Below are 19261 nucleotides of genomic sequence, written 5' to 3' on the forward strand. Positions count from 1 at the left end.
TACCTAGGTTTGGAGTCCATGGGTTCCTTTTCCTCGTCCTGTGACTCTACTGCTTTGTTATATGCTTCTGGGTCATCCTCTTCTGGTGAGTTTTCAGCTTCCCCTTCGTCCTCATCATTGGCAATATTCTTTGTTGCTGCTGGATTAAGTTTCAGCCTTTTTTTAGGTTTGAACTGGGGTCTACTCTTCTTGATAATAAATTTCTTTTTGTCATGGTAGAGAGACAGATTGCGTTGTGGCCCTTCACTCCACGGCTGCTTATTAAACCTGGGTGATCCTTGCGGTGGCACATAAGCACCCAGCCTTCCATACACACTCCCACGTGGGCCTTCAAATCCACCACCCCTCTAAAGAAAAAAAGATAAGTCAGTCCTTGTTTCAAATACACTAGTTTCACTTAAGTTCCTATATTATTAACCCTTTCAATCTAATTAGGCATTTTCCACTTTAATCATGCTACTTTCAGACAGATTTATTCAACTTTGGAGGGATCTCTTGTACTGAAGGCCTTTGTGAAGGCTGTATCCAACCCCTCAAAAACAAAAAAAAAAAAAAAGCTAGACAAAAGCAAGAAAAATTATCTTCATCATCCTGACCTCTTTTCCCATCCTAGGGCAGGGTGAGGAGTAGCTATGTCCAGACAGCCCATGTTTGCCCAATCCAACGGGACATGTTTCACTCACCATTCAAGCCCCCAGAATCCTGGCTCTATCTGATAAGCCAAAAACATTCACCATGTTTTATAGCTTCATATAAACGTATCCAACAGAGCCAAGATAAGAATATAAATTACTCACTGAACAGAAGGGGGTTGAGTTTCTGATGACATAATACATCATCTTCACTTAAGGTTGGTTTGTGATTACTCAAAAGCTGCTTTACAGTCAAAACTTTGTGCAATTACTGTTTTTATTTCCTTAATCATGAACCAGGAATATGTCTCATCTAACAATGTTTCACTTAAAATAGCATCAAGCCAACAAACTTGTAGTGAATATTATACAGTATTGTGATACGATATACAAGCTGAATATCATGGTCAAACACACACAGTGCTCATAACATGTAGGTATGAGCTACTTTGGTGGGGTAGTGTAGAAGGATACAGTGATGTGGGTGTGCTGGTAGAGGAGAAATGGGTGGCATGTGTTAATGAGTAAATGAATGGATTACAGTGTCAAGAATTCGCCACATTGTGTTTTTATACAAATTCATGACACTGTATTTTTATGAGAACTCATGAACAAAATGGGGAAAGCCTCAAGAAATAATGGAGTGCGTCATGAAATGCTGAAGAATGGGGGAGAGATAGTAGTAGAATTGATGTGAAAAATGTGCAAATTGGCCTGGGAGGAAGGTCAAGTCCCAGAGGATTGGAAGTCAGGTATAATTATTCCCCTGTACAAAAGAAAAGGGGAAAAAGAAATATGTGGTAATCATAGGGGCATTTGTTTTCTTAGTGGAACAGGAAAAGTGTATGGTAGGATACTTACTGACTGAGTTAGGGAAATAACACAGGAATTAGTTGGAGAAGAACAGGGAGGTTTTGGGAAGGGAAGAGGTTGTGTAGATCAGATATGCATTCTTAGATCTTTAGTGGAAAAGTTTCTAGAGAAGAGAAAGAAATTGCATGCGGCCTTCATGGATTTAGAGAAAGAATATGACAGGATGGAGAGACAAGGATTGTGGAAAGTAGTGAGAATATATGGAGTAGATGGGAAGTAGCTGAATGTCGTGATGTGGAAAATGTGCAAATTGGCCTGGGAGGAAGGTAAAGTCCCAGAGGATTGGAAGTCAGGTATAATTATTTCCCTGTACAAAAGAAAAGGGGAAAAAGAAATATGTGGTAATCATAGGGGCATTTGTCTTCTTAGTGGAACAGGAAAAGTGTATGGTAGGATACTTACTCACTGAGTTAGGGAAATAACACAGGAATTAGTTGGAGAAGAACAGGGAGGTTTTGGGAAGGGAAGAGGTTGTGTAGATCAGATATGCATTCTTAGATCTTTAGTGGAAAAGTTTCTAGAGAAGAGAAAGAAATTGCATGCGGCCTTCATAGATTTAGAGAAAGAATATGACAGGATGGATAGACAAGGATTGTGGAAAATAGTCAGAATATATGGAGTAGATGGGAAGTAGCTGAATGTCGTGAAGAGTATGTATGAGGGTGCTAAGACTGCAGTGCGTGTGGATAGTAAACTGAGAGAATTTTTCTGTTTGAAGGTTGGATTGAAACAGGGATGTGTCATGTCTCTATGGTTATTCAATCTGTATATGGATGGGGTTATAAAAGAGACACAAGGTAGGGCAGTGAATGCTGGAGCAGCCCTAGTGAGAGAGGGCAGTGTTTGGAAACTCCCTGTACTGTTGTTTGTAGATGATACTGTGTTGTTAAGTGAAGACGAAGGAGAACTGCAAGGCTTGGTGGATGAGTTTGTGAATGAGTGTAAGAAATGGTATCTAAAGGTGAACGTAGGGAAGAGTAAAGTTATGGTCTTCAAGAGAAGCGAAGGCAGTGAAAGTACAGTGAGGCTGGATGAGGAGGAAATGGAAAATGTGAGTGCATTTTAACCCCTACACCGCGGGCTTGTTTACCAATGACTTGCGTGTGCCGCAGGGGTTATTTGGGCTCCGACAGACTCTCAAAAAATATTTGCCAAAAATCAGTTATTAGTCCTAGAATAATAAAATTACATATGCTTATGGCACATACCTTCAGCTTTCTCCTGGAATGATTGTTGAGCCTTCGTCGGTTACCGTAGGACTTGTGGAGACCTCTGAAGTAGGGTAACGAAGTCTCCACTTTACACTTCCCGACAACCCGTAATATGATTACCACAGCCAGATACAAACACTATAAACACTATTCCACAATTTTCAAGTAGTTTGGGATCCATACTCAAAAAAGAAAAACACTGTGAAAGCAATGGAAATTATGAGCGCGTCTGATCGTCGCACTGGCACTAGTTCGCTTTTGTTACTCTGTCATTTATTATTCATAAAACCCCTCACACTTTATATTTCTATTACTATATAACACTTATATATATCTACAGTCTTTATCCATAAGTTTCCTTCAGTAGTATTAGTTTATTGTCACTGTAGAGATTCAATTTCTTTCAGTAAAATACGTAGCATTCACTTTCTCGTCCTGTATACTGGCATTAAGAGTGAATGTCACTTTCATCTTCACTCTCATAACTCATAGCATTCAGACATGCTAGAGTGAAACTTTCACTTTCATTACTCCTAGGGTATATACTCGTATTCTTATAATACTACTCATTTACATTTCTATTTACGTTCTCTATTTTATTTACGTTATTTACATTTCTATTTTATTTACACTGTGTTGTGCACTGTCACTTGAAATAACTTATAAAACTATTTTCCATTGTTCACGTATATTTACATTCATTACTTTCACTTGCTGTTTACACATTATTTACACATTATTTACAATTCCACTTGCACTGTTTTACTCAATAGAAAGATCGTAGTCACTCTTTTATCAATTTTCAGCCCTTTACCTCTTTCCACACGAGGTTTAGTAGGGGGTAAAGGTAACAGGGCCATTTGCATGGGGGTGAAAAAAGGCCTTGAAGTCAGCAAGAAGAAACATACGTACCCTCGCTTCGGAAGATGAGAGTAAACTGATAATGGAGGGCCAGCGTGGAGGCCTGCTTAGGGGTTATTCAGAGTTACCAATATTGGTTCTTGAAACAGCTAAGTCTAGCACTGATATGATTGGCAGGAAATCTAGACAATACATTATAAATTTGGTAGTTCCAGGTGAATGTAAATATCACTTAGACTTCTCCCTTCCCTCCTCACATGTATATTTATTACGAAAATAGATTAGAGGCCTACTTAGGAGATATATATTCAGAGCTACCAATGTTAGATCTTGAAACAGCTTTGTCTAGCACTGATATGATTGCCAGGAAATCTAGACAATACATTATAAACTAGGTAGTTCCAGGTGAATGTAAATATCACTTAGGCTTCTCCCTTCCCTCCTTACATGTATATTTCTTACGAAAATAGATTATACGGCATATTTCAAGGGGAAAAAAACAGCGAAAATTAGCGAACGAGTGCACGTGAGGTGTTGTCAGGTGATAATTAGCCAATTCCAGGTGTATGGCACTCTCACTTACCTTATTTCTTTCTTGTATATATTATTTGGTATAAGAATAGGACATAGGGCTTATTTCAATGGATGAAATCAGTGAAAAATTCCAGGGAAGATTTACTTAGTGTAGCACGGCTGGGCAGGCGAGAGGATAGGGTAATGGAGGGGGGGTAGGGAGGGGAGTCAAGAACGGGGAGAAATGGCTAAATTGTCAACAATGGATGGGAGTACAGATGAGATCAGGAGTGCTGACTAGTGTTGGACATTGGCAGTACTGATAGATGATACAAGCCCCCACTTGGAAGCCCGGGTGAATTCAAAATAACACAGAATGACAAAAGCGACGCCCCGCGGTATGATCCCTTGCTCCCAAGCGTCACGAAAGTGATGCCCCGCGGTTAAGGGGTTAAGTACTTGGGTAATGTGATGAGTAAGGATGAAAGGTTAGACAGTGAAGTGCTTGAAAGGGTACAATGAGGAAAAAAGGTTGCTAGTTCCTTCAAAGCAGTGATAAGAAACAGGGAAGTAAGCATGGAAGTGAAAGCATTACTACATGGCAGAATTGTGATACCAACTCTTAAAATTGCAGTGCAGCTTGGACCTTGCTGGAGGGACAGAAGTCATAAGTGAGAGCAGTGGAAATTAGTTATTTGAGAGAGCATGTGGCGTCACATGGAGAGGCAGACTGACAAATGAGGAAGTGAAGGAGCGTTGTGGTGTGGATGTGGATGTGATACAAAGCATTAGGAGAAACACACTGAGGTAGTTTGGCCATGTGGAGAGGATGGAGAGTAAGAGACTCACAAGGAAAGTTTATGTGAGTGAGGTGGAGGGGGGAGAGGGAAGGGGAGGCCAAGGATGAGATTGAGGGATGGAGTGGAGAGATATATGAGAGAGGGGGGTGTGAGCTGGAAGCAGCGTGAGCTGGGAGCTGGGCAGTGAAATGGAGGGGGACAGGGTGACATGGAGGTGATTTGTTTGTGCCCATCCCTTACGGGATTAAGGTGTCTGGCAACAGATAGATAGATAGATAGACAGATGAACAAAAGTGTAACCCAGTGTAGTTCACTCAGCTAACTGTCCTGTGAAAGCGCTCCAATTTGAAGACCTTTTCAAAACACTTGTCATTGTTTCAGGAATGACTGCTCTTATGCACAACATCAGTGCTTCACTGAGTGAATGTATTATGTGCATATCATTCGCCCTACCTCTTTCAATCGCTGAAGTTAGGCCACGCCCACTCCCGGTGAACATGCCTCTGTACAGAGTTTATAAATGGAAATTCTATCAATCCACTAGACTGGTTTTAAAAGTGGTTAAAATTTGTCAGATTATGTGAAATCAGCCGAAAAACCTGCCAGACAAGAGATAAAAAAACGCTAGTTATACAGTAAAAACAGAAAAAAATTCCCACCAGATTAGATTTAAAACCTCTAGATTTAGCGTGAAACCATTAAATTGGCAACACTGCCTCTGTACCAGGCGTGAGAACAGACTGTTTCAGTTGGAGAGGGACACCACTGAAGGATAGACGTGTGCTGCAGCAAGGATTCCCAGGGCTTTGCCTACTACCGAGCTGTGGGCCTTAGCTGGGTGATGCCATGCCTCTCCATTCACAGTAGTTAGTAGTTAGTGGTGGACGGCCAAGAGCAAGACGGATAGTACATGTCTCGATCTATGGATCGTCTGTGATTCCTGGAGATCGCCCATCTCTCCGTTGGCAGCCCAGGGAGGTGGACATAGCAACGGAGGGGCAAATGGTTGGATCGTCGGAGATGACCTCTCCTTTCTGCTGGTGTCTCAGCGACGACTCCAGTATACAGCCCTGTGACTCCACATCTCCAATTAACAGTACAGTAATCCCTCCAATATCCAACGTAATAGAGCCATAGGCAGGTCCGGATACTGGTCCTGTCCGGATATTGGGCCCCAGCTTATGGACTTGTACTTATGGACCCTAACTCAGAGAAACACCTATACAACTCCCTCTGGGCATGCATAGCACCTATTTAAGACCCAAATCACACCAATAAGGCACATAAATGACTGAAATAAATGCAAAAGAAGCATAACATGAGGGTTTAGGAGTAGGTTCATACAATATTAAACATTCTGGTTACTGGCTCCTGGACTGGTACTTATGGACCCTAACCTAGCCTAACTCAGCAAAACACCTTCCTACTGCACATGCATAGCTCCTAACACCCTATTCACACCAATAAAGGACATTAAAGAGTGAAATGAGGTGTTTGAGGTAAGTATAGTATGGAAAAAAGTACAGTATGAAACATTCTGCCTACTTACAGCAAGTCCATGTCCACCTCGATGAATAACGGCCTCCTCTCGGACTCTGACAGTAAGAAGGATTTCCTGGAGCACTTCCAGAACACTGTTCATGAAGTCTTGCACTGAACTTAGTCAATCGCACTCAGAAGTCGTTCTCTTCACAGTGCGCACTCTTGTCTAACTAATGCTCCATTGTAACTTACTAAGTGTTGCACTCTGCACTTTAACTTTTCCCATTCTTCTAATAACTTTCTAAAGCAAAAACAAACAAGTCTATTTATGTTAAATTTTGTTCCAAATTAGTCTTTTCACTCACAACTGTAAATCCTTAACACAACACACTGTTTCTTTTCACTGCACAACAGTGTAAATTCCCGTGTGGTCTAGTGGAGAAGTTCTTGCTGTTTATTCACTGTCAGAGTCCGAGAGTATCACTGTCAGGTGACCTAGGGGTGCGTCGCTGGGTCGTGGTGATGGTGTACCCACTGCAGATGACTCCGAAGACAGACGCAAACTCACGTCGAGCGGTGACTCCACCGTGGCTGATGTGCTGGGCTGTGGCTCGGAGCATGAGGGCCTGTCTTGGGGAGGCAATGGAGTGGAGCCAGGGCTGGGGACAGCGGGGGTCACGGGCCTGAAAAAACTGTCAATGGTTGATTGGCGCAATAACCGACGATTCTGACGATTGATGATGCGCTGCCTGAAAGCACGCACTTCCTCCCCAAGTCCCAAGGGCCCCATCTCCCTGTCGCAGTACGGGTGTTCCAGGTAGTCTAGGACGAACTCTAGGTGTTCCTAGAGTGAGCTCAGCTTGGGGATGGCTGGAGTAGTGTCCTGCTGAGAGGAGTCCGCATCATCGTCGCCTTCCTCGTCGGAATCTTCAAGCTCGGTACTGACACCTGCAACTGAAGACGCAATCTCGATATCAGACAATGTCTGATACCCAGGATCGCCCTCGTCGTCATCCAACCACTCACGAACATCGTCCACATCAACATCGTCGCCGTGCGTACGTAGCCGTGCATGGAAGTCATCCAAGTCAAACCCTAGAAAATCGTACTCCACATCCGTTCCAAGAAGCAGACGAGACCAACCATTTTCCAGAGTCTTCACAGAGACTTCCTTCCATGCACTAGCCCAGTTGTACAGTGCAGACTTGATGTTGTAGCGGTGAAGGTTTTCCAAAGTCGGCTGGCCTCGTGTGTCCCGTCCCTCCCTGCACTCGTCCTCGTCCTTGAGAACAACCATCACCTCGTCCAGGAACTTCCGTCGGTATAGGCGCTTTGTTGCCACGATCACTCCTTGGTCCATTGGTTGGATGAGAGCAGTCGTATTAGGTGGCAGAAACATGCACCCCTAATCCGGCCATTCTCAGCCACCAAGTCCTTGTCGCATGGGTGGGCAGGTGCACTGTCAAGGAGAAGGAGGGCCTTTACCTGGTCGCGTGGGATTCCCAGTGTCTCCGTTTGGTAATTGATGACTTCCTTGACGAAGTGGCGGTGGAACCAGTCTTTGAAGATCACGGCTATAAACCATGCCTTCAAAGAATGGTACCAGACGACAGGAAGGACATCCATCATCCCACGAAGACACCGAGGCTGCTTTGCACAGCCAACAACAACGGGCTTAAGCTGGTGCATGCCATTAGCATTGGCACAACACAAAGCAGATATCCGTGCCTTGGAGAGCCTGCGGCCAGGTACACACTTCTCTGTCTCCTCGGCTAGAGTGTTTGTTGGCAAAGAGCGATAGAATAGACCAGTTTCGTCAGCATTGTAGACTTGACCGAGAGTGAGGCCCGTCCTGACGATCAAGCCCTTCACCTTGTGCCGAAACTCATCAACTCCATCCTCGTTAGCATCCAAAGCTTCGCCATGAGCTTTACGGTTGGTAAGGCCATGCCGTAACTTGAACGCAAAGAGCCAACCCTTGGATGCCTTGAAGCCTAGGGTGTCGTGAAGCCTGGAGAACTTCTCAGCAGCAGCCTTCAGCTCCGTTCCACGTACCAACACACCAGCAGCACGTTGCTGTCGATACCAAATCAACATGGAGCGGTCGATTTCAGCAAACTTGAGAGTAAACATCACCTTCCTCTCCACGTTGCGCCTGCTTCTCGACGAGAAGTCAGCCGTGCACTGCATGAGTTTGTCTCGGGATCTCTTAATATCGAACAAAGTAGATCAGGCCAGGTTGAACTCGCGGAGGATGCGGGAAGAAGTCCACCCCGCATCTACTTTTTCCAATATCTCCCGTTTCTTCTCCAGAGTCAACACCATTCTCTTCCTTTTCTCAGGTGGCGAGGCCATCATCACACACACTAAGAGGAGGCCCGAGAGCAGCAGGAGTGCCTGTAGCAGGTAAGGCACCACCACAAAAGCGAGTACGTGGGCAGCCATAACGACAAGCGTGCACTCGCGGCGAGAGACAGACAGAAAGTGGGGAGGATGCAGCGGCGCTCTATCGGACATCGGAGGAATAATGCGCCACAACAATGCTCTCCCGCGCCGCACGCGGCAAGTTCAAATTACGGGCGGGAATTTTTTTTTTTTTTTTTTGTGGTTTTCGGACCATTTTGGGAATGTTGGATTCCGGGACGATTATGTCCGGTTAGTGGGGATGTTCGGATATTGGGCGTTCGGATATTAGAGGGATTATTGTATTTCTGTCTGTTTTCTAGGTTTAAGGGTATTAGCTAGCTTGACTTGAGTGATTTTACTTTGCTGGAGATTCTGAATTTAACTGCATTGAGATTCTTGTAATGTAAGACTTTACCTTGCAGAATTAATTTACAGTTCTTCTCTTTGTGCTTGATTAAATGTAAGAATTGTGTTTCATTTCTCTACATTGTTCTTACTTTAATTTGCTTGCTCCCAGTTTGCACACTCTTTTCTTATATTAATCACAACTGGTAGTTAAACCAGTTCTTTCATATTGATTCATAATAAATCCGTTATGCCAGCCAGGAGTTAGCATCAGCAAGAACCTATTTAGTATTAAACAATTATTATCAATCATCAGGGGTAAGGACACTTCCTCAGCGGCCAACAGCATTAACAATTCAGCATTCGTGAGTGATTAGTCTCAGCTGTGTACTGCTAAGAAAGTTTATGAAATTTTCATCTTTAGAGAATTGGCAACGTAAGCCAGAATAAAGTAAAACTTAAAACTTTCTTTCATAAGTTGATAGCCCCTGTGTCAGTAGTTACTTTCTTTCCCACAGGTAACTGAAAAATATTCAATATATTCCTTTTCCCACTGTGATAACTGACGACTTCTTGGCAATTGATCCTTATTTCACTTCCTCCCGTGATATACATCAGTGAAAATATTGTTTGGTAAACTCATTATTTCAGTTATATCAGCATATGCTCCACAGGATATTGGATGACGAAGATAAAGAAAGATTCTGGAATGAACTGATACATGTGGTTGGTGATATGGGGAAAAATAAGACTGCTGTAGTTTCAGGTATGGATGTATACAGTTCTGTGGATGAAGAAGCTCAAGGATATGAAAAGGAGCACGGGGAATGTGCATAGGGTACGAGGAATCCAGTAGGGGAAAGGACACTCGTATTTGGGGAGGCAATGAACATGACTGTGCAACAAGTATGTTTGGCCCTCGGCCTTTGACTGATGCTGCTACTGTGAGTGAGGCAATAGAGAGGATGCAGGTGGGGAAGGCAGCAGGTGTGTCTGCTGAAATGTTGAAGGCCTCAGGAGATATAGGAGTGAGGATAGTCACTGACCTGATAAGTATGATTATATATGAGTGTGTTGTCCTGGATGACTGGCAGAAGAGTGTAATTGTAAATGTGTATAAAGGGAAGGGTGATGCCCTGGAAAGAGGAAATTATTGAGGTATAAAGCTTTTAGATCAGATAATGAAGGTAGTAGAGAGAGTTCTAGAAGGTATGATTAGAGAAAGAGTGAATATTGATGAAATGCAATTGGGTTTATGTCAGGCAGGGGGGACCACTGATACCATATTCATTTTTCAACAGGAAAATTATATAGGAAAGAAAAGGGAACTGTGCTTTGTTTTTGTTGATTTGGAGAAGGCCTTTGACAGAGTCCCTAGAGAGGTGGTGAAGTGGGCAATGAGAAAGCTTGGGATCGAGTAGTGGCTGGTTAGGGTGGTTATGGCCATGTATGTGGGTGCTTGCACCCACGTAAGAGTGAATGGAGATTTGAGTGATGAGTTTTCCATGAATGTTGGTGTGCTTCAAGGGTCAGTTTTGTGTCCCTCGTTGTTTATCATGGTACCTGAATCCCTCTCACGTGACTTCAGAAATGGACTCTTGTGGGAGATGATGTATGCTGATGATTTGGTGGTGACTGCAGAGAATGAAAGGGAGGTGGAGGAAAGATTTAAGAAGTGGAGAGATGGTATGGGGCACAAGAGCTTAAGAATAAATGCAGATAAAACAAAAGTGATGATATCTAGGGTTGGTGGCAGTACTGTCAAAGAAGAGGGAGAATGGCCACATCCAATTTCCCACAACGGAATGGGAAGTACTTCTATCTTGTGCAGTGTTTGTGAAATGTGGGTGCATAAAGGATCTAGTGGTATTAGAGGCAGACTGCGAGATAATGCTGATTTTATATGTGTGGTGTGTTGGGGAGAGCTGGTGGAGATTGTCAGGCATGAAAGGATTGAACTTGCTGGTGGATCTCTTGAGTGTGTGGAAGTGTTTTCTTATTTGGGAGACATGTTATATGCTGGAGGTGGGGTTGGAGCTAGCTCTGTAGTTAGGATGAGAAGTGGTTGGAAGAAGTTCAGGGAACTGTTGCCTCTCCTGACACTGAGAGGGCTCTCCCTAGATGCTAAGGGATATTTGTATGTTGCATGTGTTAGGTGTGTAATGCTGTATGACAGTGAGACCTGGGCAGTAAAGGAAGAGGATATCTGCAGGCTCAAACGTACAGAAATGACAATGATTAGGTGTATGTGCAGTGAATCCCTGAGTGCGTGGCCTGAGGGAGCTAGGTTTACAATGGAAGAGTTGAGGGGTAGGATGGGACTGGCGTGTATTGGTGTTGTGAAGAGGAGGTGGATTGAGGTGGTCTAGGCATGTGGAGAGGATGGGGAATGATAACTGGGCGAAGAAAATGGAGACGTTAATATTGGGGGTGGGGTTGCAAAAGGGTAGATTGAAGAAGACCTGGGACGAGGTCATTAAGTGGAACCTCAGAGTTAATAACTGAACAGTGAGGCTGCCATAGATTGATTGGCATGGAGGGTCGTTAATAAGTGACCAAGGTCGACGCATGCATGCATGATGGAGCCTACAAAAACGAATGAAAAAATGAAATCGAGCTGGCTAAAAAAATATGAGTCTGAGGGTAATAGTAGTCAAATTTACTATTTACTAGTCTTGAGGGCTGATAGGAAGATGGTGAAGGATACTATAAGGGGCAAACAGTGTGTGCCACAACACAAATCACTGATATGTGACATGGTTCTGAAGGTACGGGTAGTGAAAAAGATGGCCTATGCACCCAGGAAGAAAATACTGAAGTTGAAAAATCAAGCAGGAAGGGATGCCTTCTATGGCGAGATGAGTAGAGTGGTGGCTGAACAGGGAGCTGTTGACAGAAGTGATAATGAGCAATTCAAAAACAATTTCTTGAGAGTTACTGATTCTATGTGGAAGGACAAGGGGCTTTGCAAGACATGGTGGTGAAATGAGGCAGTAAAAGCTGCAGTTTAGGAGAGAAAAAGACATTTCCATTATTGAAAAAGTGGTGGTAACAGAGACGAATACTTACCTGCCAAGCACAGGGCTAGAAATGAGGTATACAGGGCAAAATCTGAGTCAAAGAGACTTTTACTGGACACCCTAAATAGTGATAAAAGGAAGAATATGATATTTAAGGTGACAAATCAGATGAAGAGTGAAAACAAGGACATCACGTGTGAACAGTGTTTAAAGAATGAAGGAAATGTTGTGGTGGATAGTGAGAACATTAAAGATGCCTAGAGACAGCATTATAACTGGCTACTGAATGATAAGTCTGACTGGAACAGGGAAGGCTGGAGTAAGCTGATCCAATGTTTGGCCTTTGACCTTTCACTGATGATGCTACTGCTGGCAGGGCAACTGGCAGGATGGAGTTGAGGAAGGTAGTGGATGTGTCTGGGTTGACTGCTGAAACTATAAAGGCCTCAGGAAATATAGAAGTGAGTTTAGTTACTGATCAGATAAATTCAATATACAAATGTTGTCCCAGATGACTGGCTGAAGAGTGTGACTGTAAATGTGTATAACATGAAGGGTGATGCCCTGGAAAGATGAAACTATAGAAGCATTAACTTTAGACCATATAATGAAGGTAATGGAGTGAGTCCTATATGGTATGATGAGAAAAAGAATGAATACTGAGAAGATGCAGTTTGGGCTTACGCCAGGCAAGGGAATGACTGATGTCATATGCACTGTCCGACACCTTCAGGAAAAATCATTGTCATAATCATCCGGACCTCCTTTCCCACCCTAGGGCAGGGAGAGGAGTAGTAATGTCCAAACAGCCAAAGTTTGCCCAATAGGAGATGCTGCATTAACCCGTGGATTGCCTTTTCCAGAACATGAATGCCATAAACACCTTACAGTCTTTCTCACAAGCCTTCTCCACTATTTGTCTTACTATAAATATTTGATCCACACATCTCCTGCCAGTCCTAAAGCCACCCTGTTCATCACTCACTAAGACTTTTGATATCTCTCTTACTTCCTCTATAATAATTCTTCCATATACCTTCCCTAAACACTCAATACACTTATGCCATGATAATTCTTGCACTCACTTCGCTCACCTTTATTTTTGTACAGGGGTACAATCGCAGCCTTTTCCCACTCTGCTGGCACAGTTTCACACATCCATGCCTTCTTATATATCTCCAACAAGCACTTCATTCTGCTCTCTCCAATACACATAATCATCTCTGCATACACCTCATCAACCCCAGCTGAATTCCCATTTTTCAGCCACTTCAGAGCATTCTTCACCTAAGCGAGTGTCACATTTCCTGGCACTGCATGCCTTCTCTCCACACCTCCAAAACCAATCAGGTTAACAGCCACTCTGCTCTATTCCCATTCACTAGGCTTTCAAAATATTCTTTCCATCTGGTCCTTACCTCATCCCCATGGGTTAATAATCTACCACTTACATCCTTCACACTTTCACATTTTTTTCTGCTGTCGCTTCTACATTTCGGCACCTCTTACCAGAAAAACTTCCTATTTTCAGAGCAAATTGCTTTCATTTTTCTTCCTAGATCATCATTTACCTCCTTTTTCTCTTCATAAGTCTCTTTACGTGATTCTTGCTATCAATATATTCAGTTCTTAATTGAACCCTGTCCTGTAACAACTCTAGCCACTTCTTCCTCTTTTCCTCCACTGCTCTCTTAACCTCTTCATCCCACCATGCCATACCTCTCTTCTTTGTCATCACTTGCCACACCACAACACCTTTATCATTCCTAACTAAGCAACCCCTATAAGCATTCCACAGGCTGTCTAAATCCATTTCATTCCAATTCACTGATTCTAACTCCTCCCCTGTTTTGGTCCTGTATTCATCAGCCATTTCTTTGATCCTCAGCTTCTTGACTTTCAGTCTTTCTCCCTGACTGCTCCTCTCTCTCCTGGTTCAACTCACTCCTCTCAACTTGATCTTGCATACCACAATCATATGATCTGACAGACCTCCTCATTGTCCTCTCATGGTACTCGTATCAGTAACCATTCCCAGCATCGATCTCTCTACAAGCGCGTAATCAATCAGGCTCCTTTCAACACGATCCCCATTCCCTCTATACCACGTATATTTATGTGCATCTTTGTGTTTGAAATACAAGTTACCAATGCACAACCTCCTTTCCTGATGCATATCCATTAGTTGCTTCCCATTATCATTTTCTCCTGGTACTCCATTACAACCCATTATGTCTTCCTCAGGACCAGTGCCTACTCTTCCATTCTCCCACTGCTTCATCCAGCTCATCCCAAAACCTCTCTCTCTCTCACTCCTGTCATCATACGATGCATATGCTACAATCACAGCCACTTTCACCTTCTCAAACTTGAACTTGACATACTGTACATACATTTCCAGCTGACACATTTGTAATCTCTCATTCCACTCTGCCATACCTAATTCTTCAACTAAGCAACTGCTTCCTTGCATCTTCCTCGCCCATTAATGCCCGATCTTACACATTTCACACCCTCCCACTCCTCCACTTCCCACCCTTTCATCATTGTTTCACACAACGCCACCACTGCATATCTCACACTCTTGAACACATTCACCACTTCCACCCGACTGCTCTCTTCATTCACATCTCTCACATTCCACATGGCCATGCAAATCTACCCATTTGGTTGGGGCCCTCAGAAGGTATTGGGCCCTCCAAGGCTCTCCGAAACATCTGCCATGATTAAGTGATTTTAGATGGGGGAATCTGGGGAACACTTAACGGCCAAATACCCTGGTTACAGTAAAAGTCCTGTCTTTCGGCAACCAATGTCTCAGAAAATCCAATTTTACGGCAGTTTTAAGAAGTAGTCCCATTCTGAGAGTTTTCTGGCTTTTCGGCACATTTTCTGATAGGTATTGGTACATGGCAGTTTTGAAAAGGGCGCCGTGTTTGTCAGCCATCTTGTGTAGTGACGTCGCAGACTTACTCCTTCCATAAGGCTCACTGGCTAGCTACCAGCACTCTTGGGTGAGATGGTATGAGTGGTGTGTATGAGTCTAGGGGACGTCACAGACTTTACTCCTCCCATAAGGCTTATTGGCCTTATTGGTCAACTAGGGCTCAAATGTTGTTTATTTCTCCCCAAATATACTGTTTTTTTATTTTTACGTGGATTTTCTTTCAAATTAATATTGTTGCTTTTAAATTTAGACTAGCATAACTCCCCAGATAGGTAGACTTTCCCAGAGTCCAGGAACGTAATCCCCAGTATAACCATTGTTTCTTGTAGGAAAATTATGTTTAAATAACACGTTTTTAACTAACGCGACCTCTCCAGGAACCTAACCCTTGCGTTATTTGAGAGGTTACTGTATATATACATACAGTATATCTATCTATCTATCTATCTGTCTATATATATATACATACAGTATATATATGTACATACACACACACATACATATCCATCCATCATCCAATCCTACACTGCCCCATGAGGAGCGTAGGAGCCCGGGGCTAGGAAGGGGCCTAACATTTAAGATGAGAGTGATGAGCTTCACTCATCCACGAGTGGCATCATGTGAACAATGACCTAAACCACCCCTTGGATATAAACCAACACTGGCTTAATCCGATTGGAGGGCCATAATTACCCACTAAACCACCAGGCGCCAAAATCTGGTTATATGGTTACCATCCAGCGTAGTAAATGGTTTCCTGGTGTACAGGAAACCATTTGGCTTGTCACTTAGTGTAGAGTCACCCACAGGCAGAAGGAAGGAAACAAGACAGAAGAAGGAGTGTAAAGTTACCCGTACGCAGAAGGAAGAGGAAAGAATGAAGGAAACAAAGAAGAGAATGGAAGGAAAGAAGGATGAAGGAGAGGAAAGGGCAGACACCTGACAGCAGCACTACACTGAATGAGTGGACGGTGAGCGCCCCCACCTACCACCACATATATGTATACACTATATACTGAACAACCATGGGGACATCACGAAACCCTGTCGCATGCCTACACTGATCGAGAACCATTCACTTAGATGCCCATTTACCATTACACATGCCTCACTACCATCATAAAAACTCTCGATGGGACCCAGCAGTTTACCATCTAAATCGTACAAGTGCAATACCTTCCACAATCCTTCTCTGTGTACTTCGTCATATGCTTTTTCCAGATCCATAAATGCCATAGACACATTATTGTCCTTCTCACAAGCCTTCTCCACTATCTGTCTCACTGCAAATAACTGATCCACACACCCTCTGCCATGCCTAAAGCCACCCTGTCCATCACTCAATAGGACTTCTGATATCTCTCCTACTGTCTCTATAATAATTCTTTCATATACCTTCCCCACAACACTCAAAAGACTTATGCCACGATAATTCCTGCACTCACTTCGCTCACCTATATTTTTGTACAGGGGTACAATCACTGCCTTTTCCCGCTCTGCTGGCACAGTTGCACTCATCCATGCCTTAATACGTATCTTTAACATGCACTTCACTCCACTCTCCCCACTACATTTAATCACTTTGCGTACACCTCACCAACCCCAGCTGCTGTCCCATTTTTCAGCCACTTCAGGAAAAATACATAAGAAAAAGGGAGCTGTACTTCATTTTTGCTGATTTGGAGATGGCCTTTGAGAGTCCTTGGGAGGTGGTGAAGTGGGCAATAAGAACGCTAGAGATCAAGGAGTAAATGGTTATAGTGGATAGTGTTATGTACGTGAGCATTTGCACCCATGTGCGAGTGGATGGTGATTTGAGAGACGAGTTTTCCGTGAATTTTTGTGTACATCAGAAGTCAGTATTAAGCCTCTTCTTATTTGTAATGGTGCTTAAGCTCTCATATAACTTTAGAAATGGACTTCCATGGGAGATGATGTGTGCTAATGACTTGGTGTTGACTGCAGAGAATGAAAGAGGCGAAGGAAAGATTTAGGAAGTGGAGTGAAGGCATGGGGCACAAGGGTTTGGGAGTAAATAAGGATAAACAAAGGTGACAATATCTAAGGCTGGTGGTGGTACTGTCAAAGAAGAGGGAGCATGGCATGTGCAGTTTGCCACATGGGTGTGGGAAGTAACTCTATCTTACGCACTGTTTGTTATAAGTGGGTGTGTAAGATATGTAGTGGTATAAGAGGTAGGTTGCAAAATAATAATGATTTTGTGTGTGCACTGTGTCATGGAGTGCATGCAGAGACTGTCTGGCATGAAAAGAATGATCTTGCTGGTGAGTCCCTTCAGTGTGTGGATTTCTGTTATTTGGGAAACAATTTATGCACTGGAGGTGGCTAGGAATGATCTTGCTAGAGAATCCCTTCAGCGTGTGTTGTTTTGTTATTTGGGAGACAATTTATGCGACAGAGGTGGCTAGGGTAAGGAGTGGTTGGAGGGAGTTCAGGGAACTGATGCCTCCCCTAGCACTGACAGGGCTCTCCCTCACAATGAGATCTTGTATGCAGCATGTTAGGAGTACAATGCTGGATGGCAGTGAGACCTGGCCAGTAAAGGAAGAGGATATTCATAAGCTTAAATGAACAGAAATGACAATGATTAGAAGGATGTGTAGTGCATCCTAGAATGCAAGGCCTGGGGGGGGGGCCTAGGAGTGCAATTGAAAAGTTAAGAAGGATGGCATTTGAATGTAATGGTGTTGTGATGAGGAGTGGTAGACTGAAATGGTCTGGCCATGCTGAGTGGATGGAGGACAACAATATTGGTGTGGACGATATGAAGTGTGAACGTCAGGTGTGGGGTTGTGAGAGGTGCACCAAAAAGGGCCTGAGATGAGGCCTTAGAGTGCAGCCTCAGGAATAAGGGACCAAACAGGGAGGCTGCCAGAGATCGCGCAGCATGAAAAGCCGCCATTAGGTGAACAAAGACGACACATACAAGCATGTTACAGCATTTATAAATCATACAAGAAAATGACTTTTTTTTTTTTTTTCCCCTAGCAATAAGGCCACAGCAAATTCATTCATTCATTCATTGCCAGATGCCATGTATCCCAAACGGGGTGGCCAAGGGCTTAGAGTTAATTGTTTTACAGGGAGGGACACTAATCCTCCACCAACCCCACTTTAGACGTAGGGAGAACGTTATGCCAACAGCATCTGGTGTTCCCAGGCGGTCACCCATCCAAGTACTAACCAGACCCAACGTTGCTTAACTTCGCTGATCGGACGGAAAGCGGTGTACTCAATGTGGTATGGCAAAAAAAAAAAAAAAAAAAAAAAAAAAGCCTATTAACCCCTTTAATCCTATGATGTCTCTATTTTAATCCTGTCTTGTTACTTCCTGATGATCTTATTCAGCTTAGGAAAGGCCTACCATATTGAATGGGTTAATGAAGGATTTGAGAAATAAACCTTAACCATCCCTTGGATGTAAACCATTATGGGCGACACCCAGATACTGCCCTAACTGATGATAAAACAACATGCTAAGAAAAAACTAACAACTCTACACTCACTGATGATAATGCTTTATTCAGTATATTGAATGCCATAGCCCCAGCATTGCCCATCTGCTTCAGCTGATTGACAGACTCGGCAATACTGGGGTTGAACTGCAAGCCAGGTGCACTGCCAAAGTTACCCATCCTGGGCATCGAACCATCATCCCATGGGTTCACTGCTGCTTCCCTCGACCCCCTACCACCAGGTCTGCAGTCAACATATATTACTATGTATTGTAGCTCAAATTAGTAAGAAATTAATTAGTTACAAACATCAATTAGATGTGTATAAATAAAGAATCGTCTTGAGTTAAAACATATCACAATTCTCTGCTTAGGAATACTGGCCACCAGTGAAAAATGACAAAGAGAAAAAGTGAAACATTGTACTAGCAAAAATTTTATCATGGCTATACCTCAGTCCCACTTAACACGCAAGAACTATAAGGACACAACTCACCTGAACTGGTTGTATGAGCCTGAAGATCTGTTACCTCGGCCATAATACCTGCCCCGGCCACCACCACCACCACCATAGGGACCAGACATCATGTCCCTTTGCGTGGCAGATGTGAAGTACCCATCATTTTCACAGCTCACATAATGCAAAGGATGGAAAGAAACATTGTGAGTATTTTGGATATAACAATCATACTGTA

General features: G+C 43.4%; 1 protein-coding gene and 1 pseudogene across 2 annotated transcripts in view; both read right to left on the minus strand.

The window, feature by feature from the left end:
- LOC145397821 (uncharacterized) overlaps window positions 1-19261 on the minus strand; it is a 140263-nt gene that overhangs the window by 113091 nt on the left and 7911 nt on the right. The window contains exons 3-5 of one of the 2 annotated variants that reach the window (XM_080270850.1): window positions 19063-19158; window positions 18618-18810; window positions 4-347 (exon numbers count right to left, since the gene is read on the minus strand). In XM_080270850.1, the coding sequence (XP_080126976.1) occupies window positions 4-347; window positions 18618-18810; window positions 19063-19158 (633 nt within the window). Of the gene's footprint in view, window positions 1-3; window positions 348-18617; window positions 18811-19062; window positions 19198-19261 lie in introns of both variants that reach the window. The other variant, XM_080270849.1, reaches the window with a different exon arrangement.
- Window positions 18247-18365, minus strand: LOC145397937 (5S ribosomal RNA; annotated as a pseudogene).

This window comes from Coenobita brevimanus, chromosome 43 (assembly GCF_032717465.1).
Source record: "Coenobita brevimanus isolate Jiangsu-jjx chromosome 43, ASM3271746v2, whole genome shotgun sequence".
Lineage (NCBI taxonomy): Eukaryota > Metazoa > Arthropoda > Malacostraca > Decapoda > Coenobitidae > Coenobita > Coenobita brevimanus.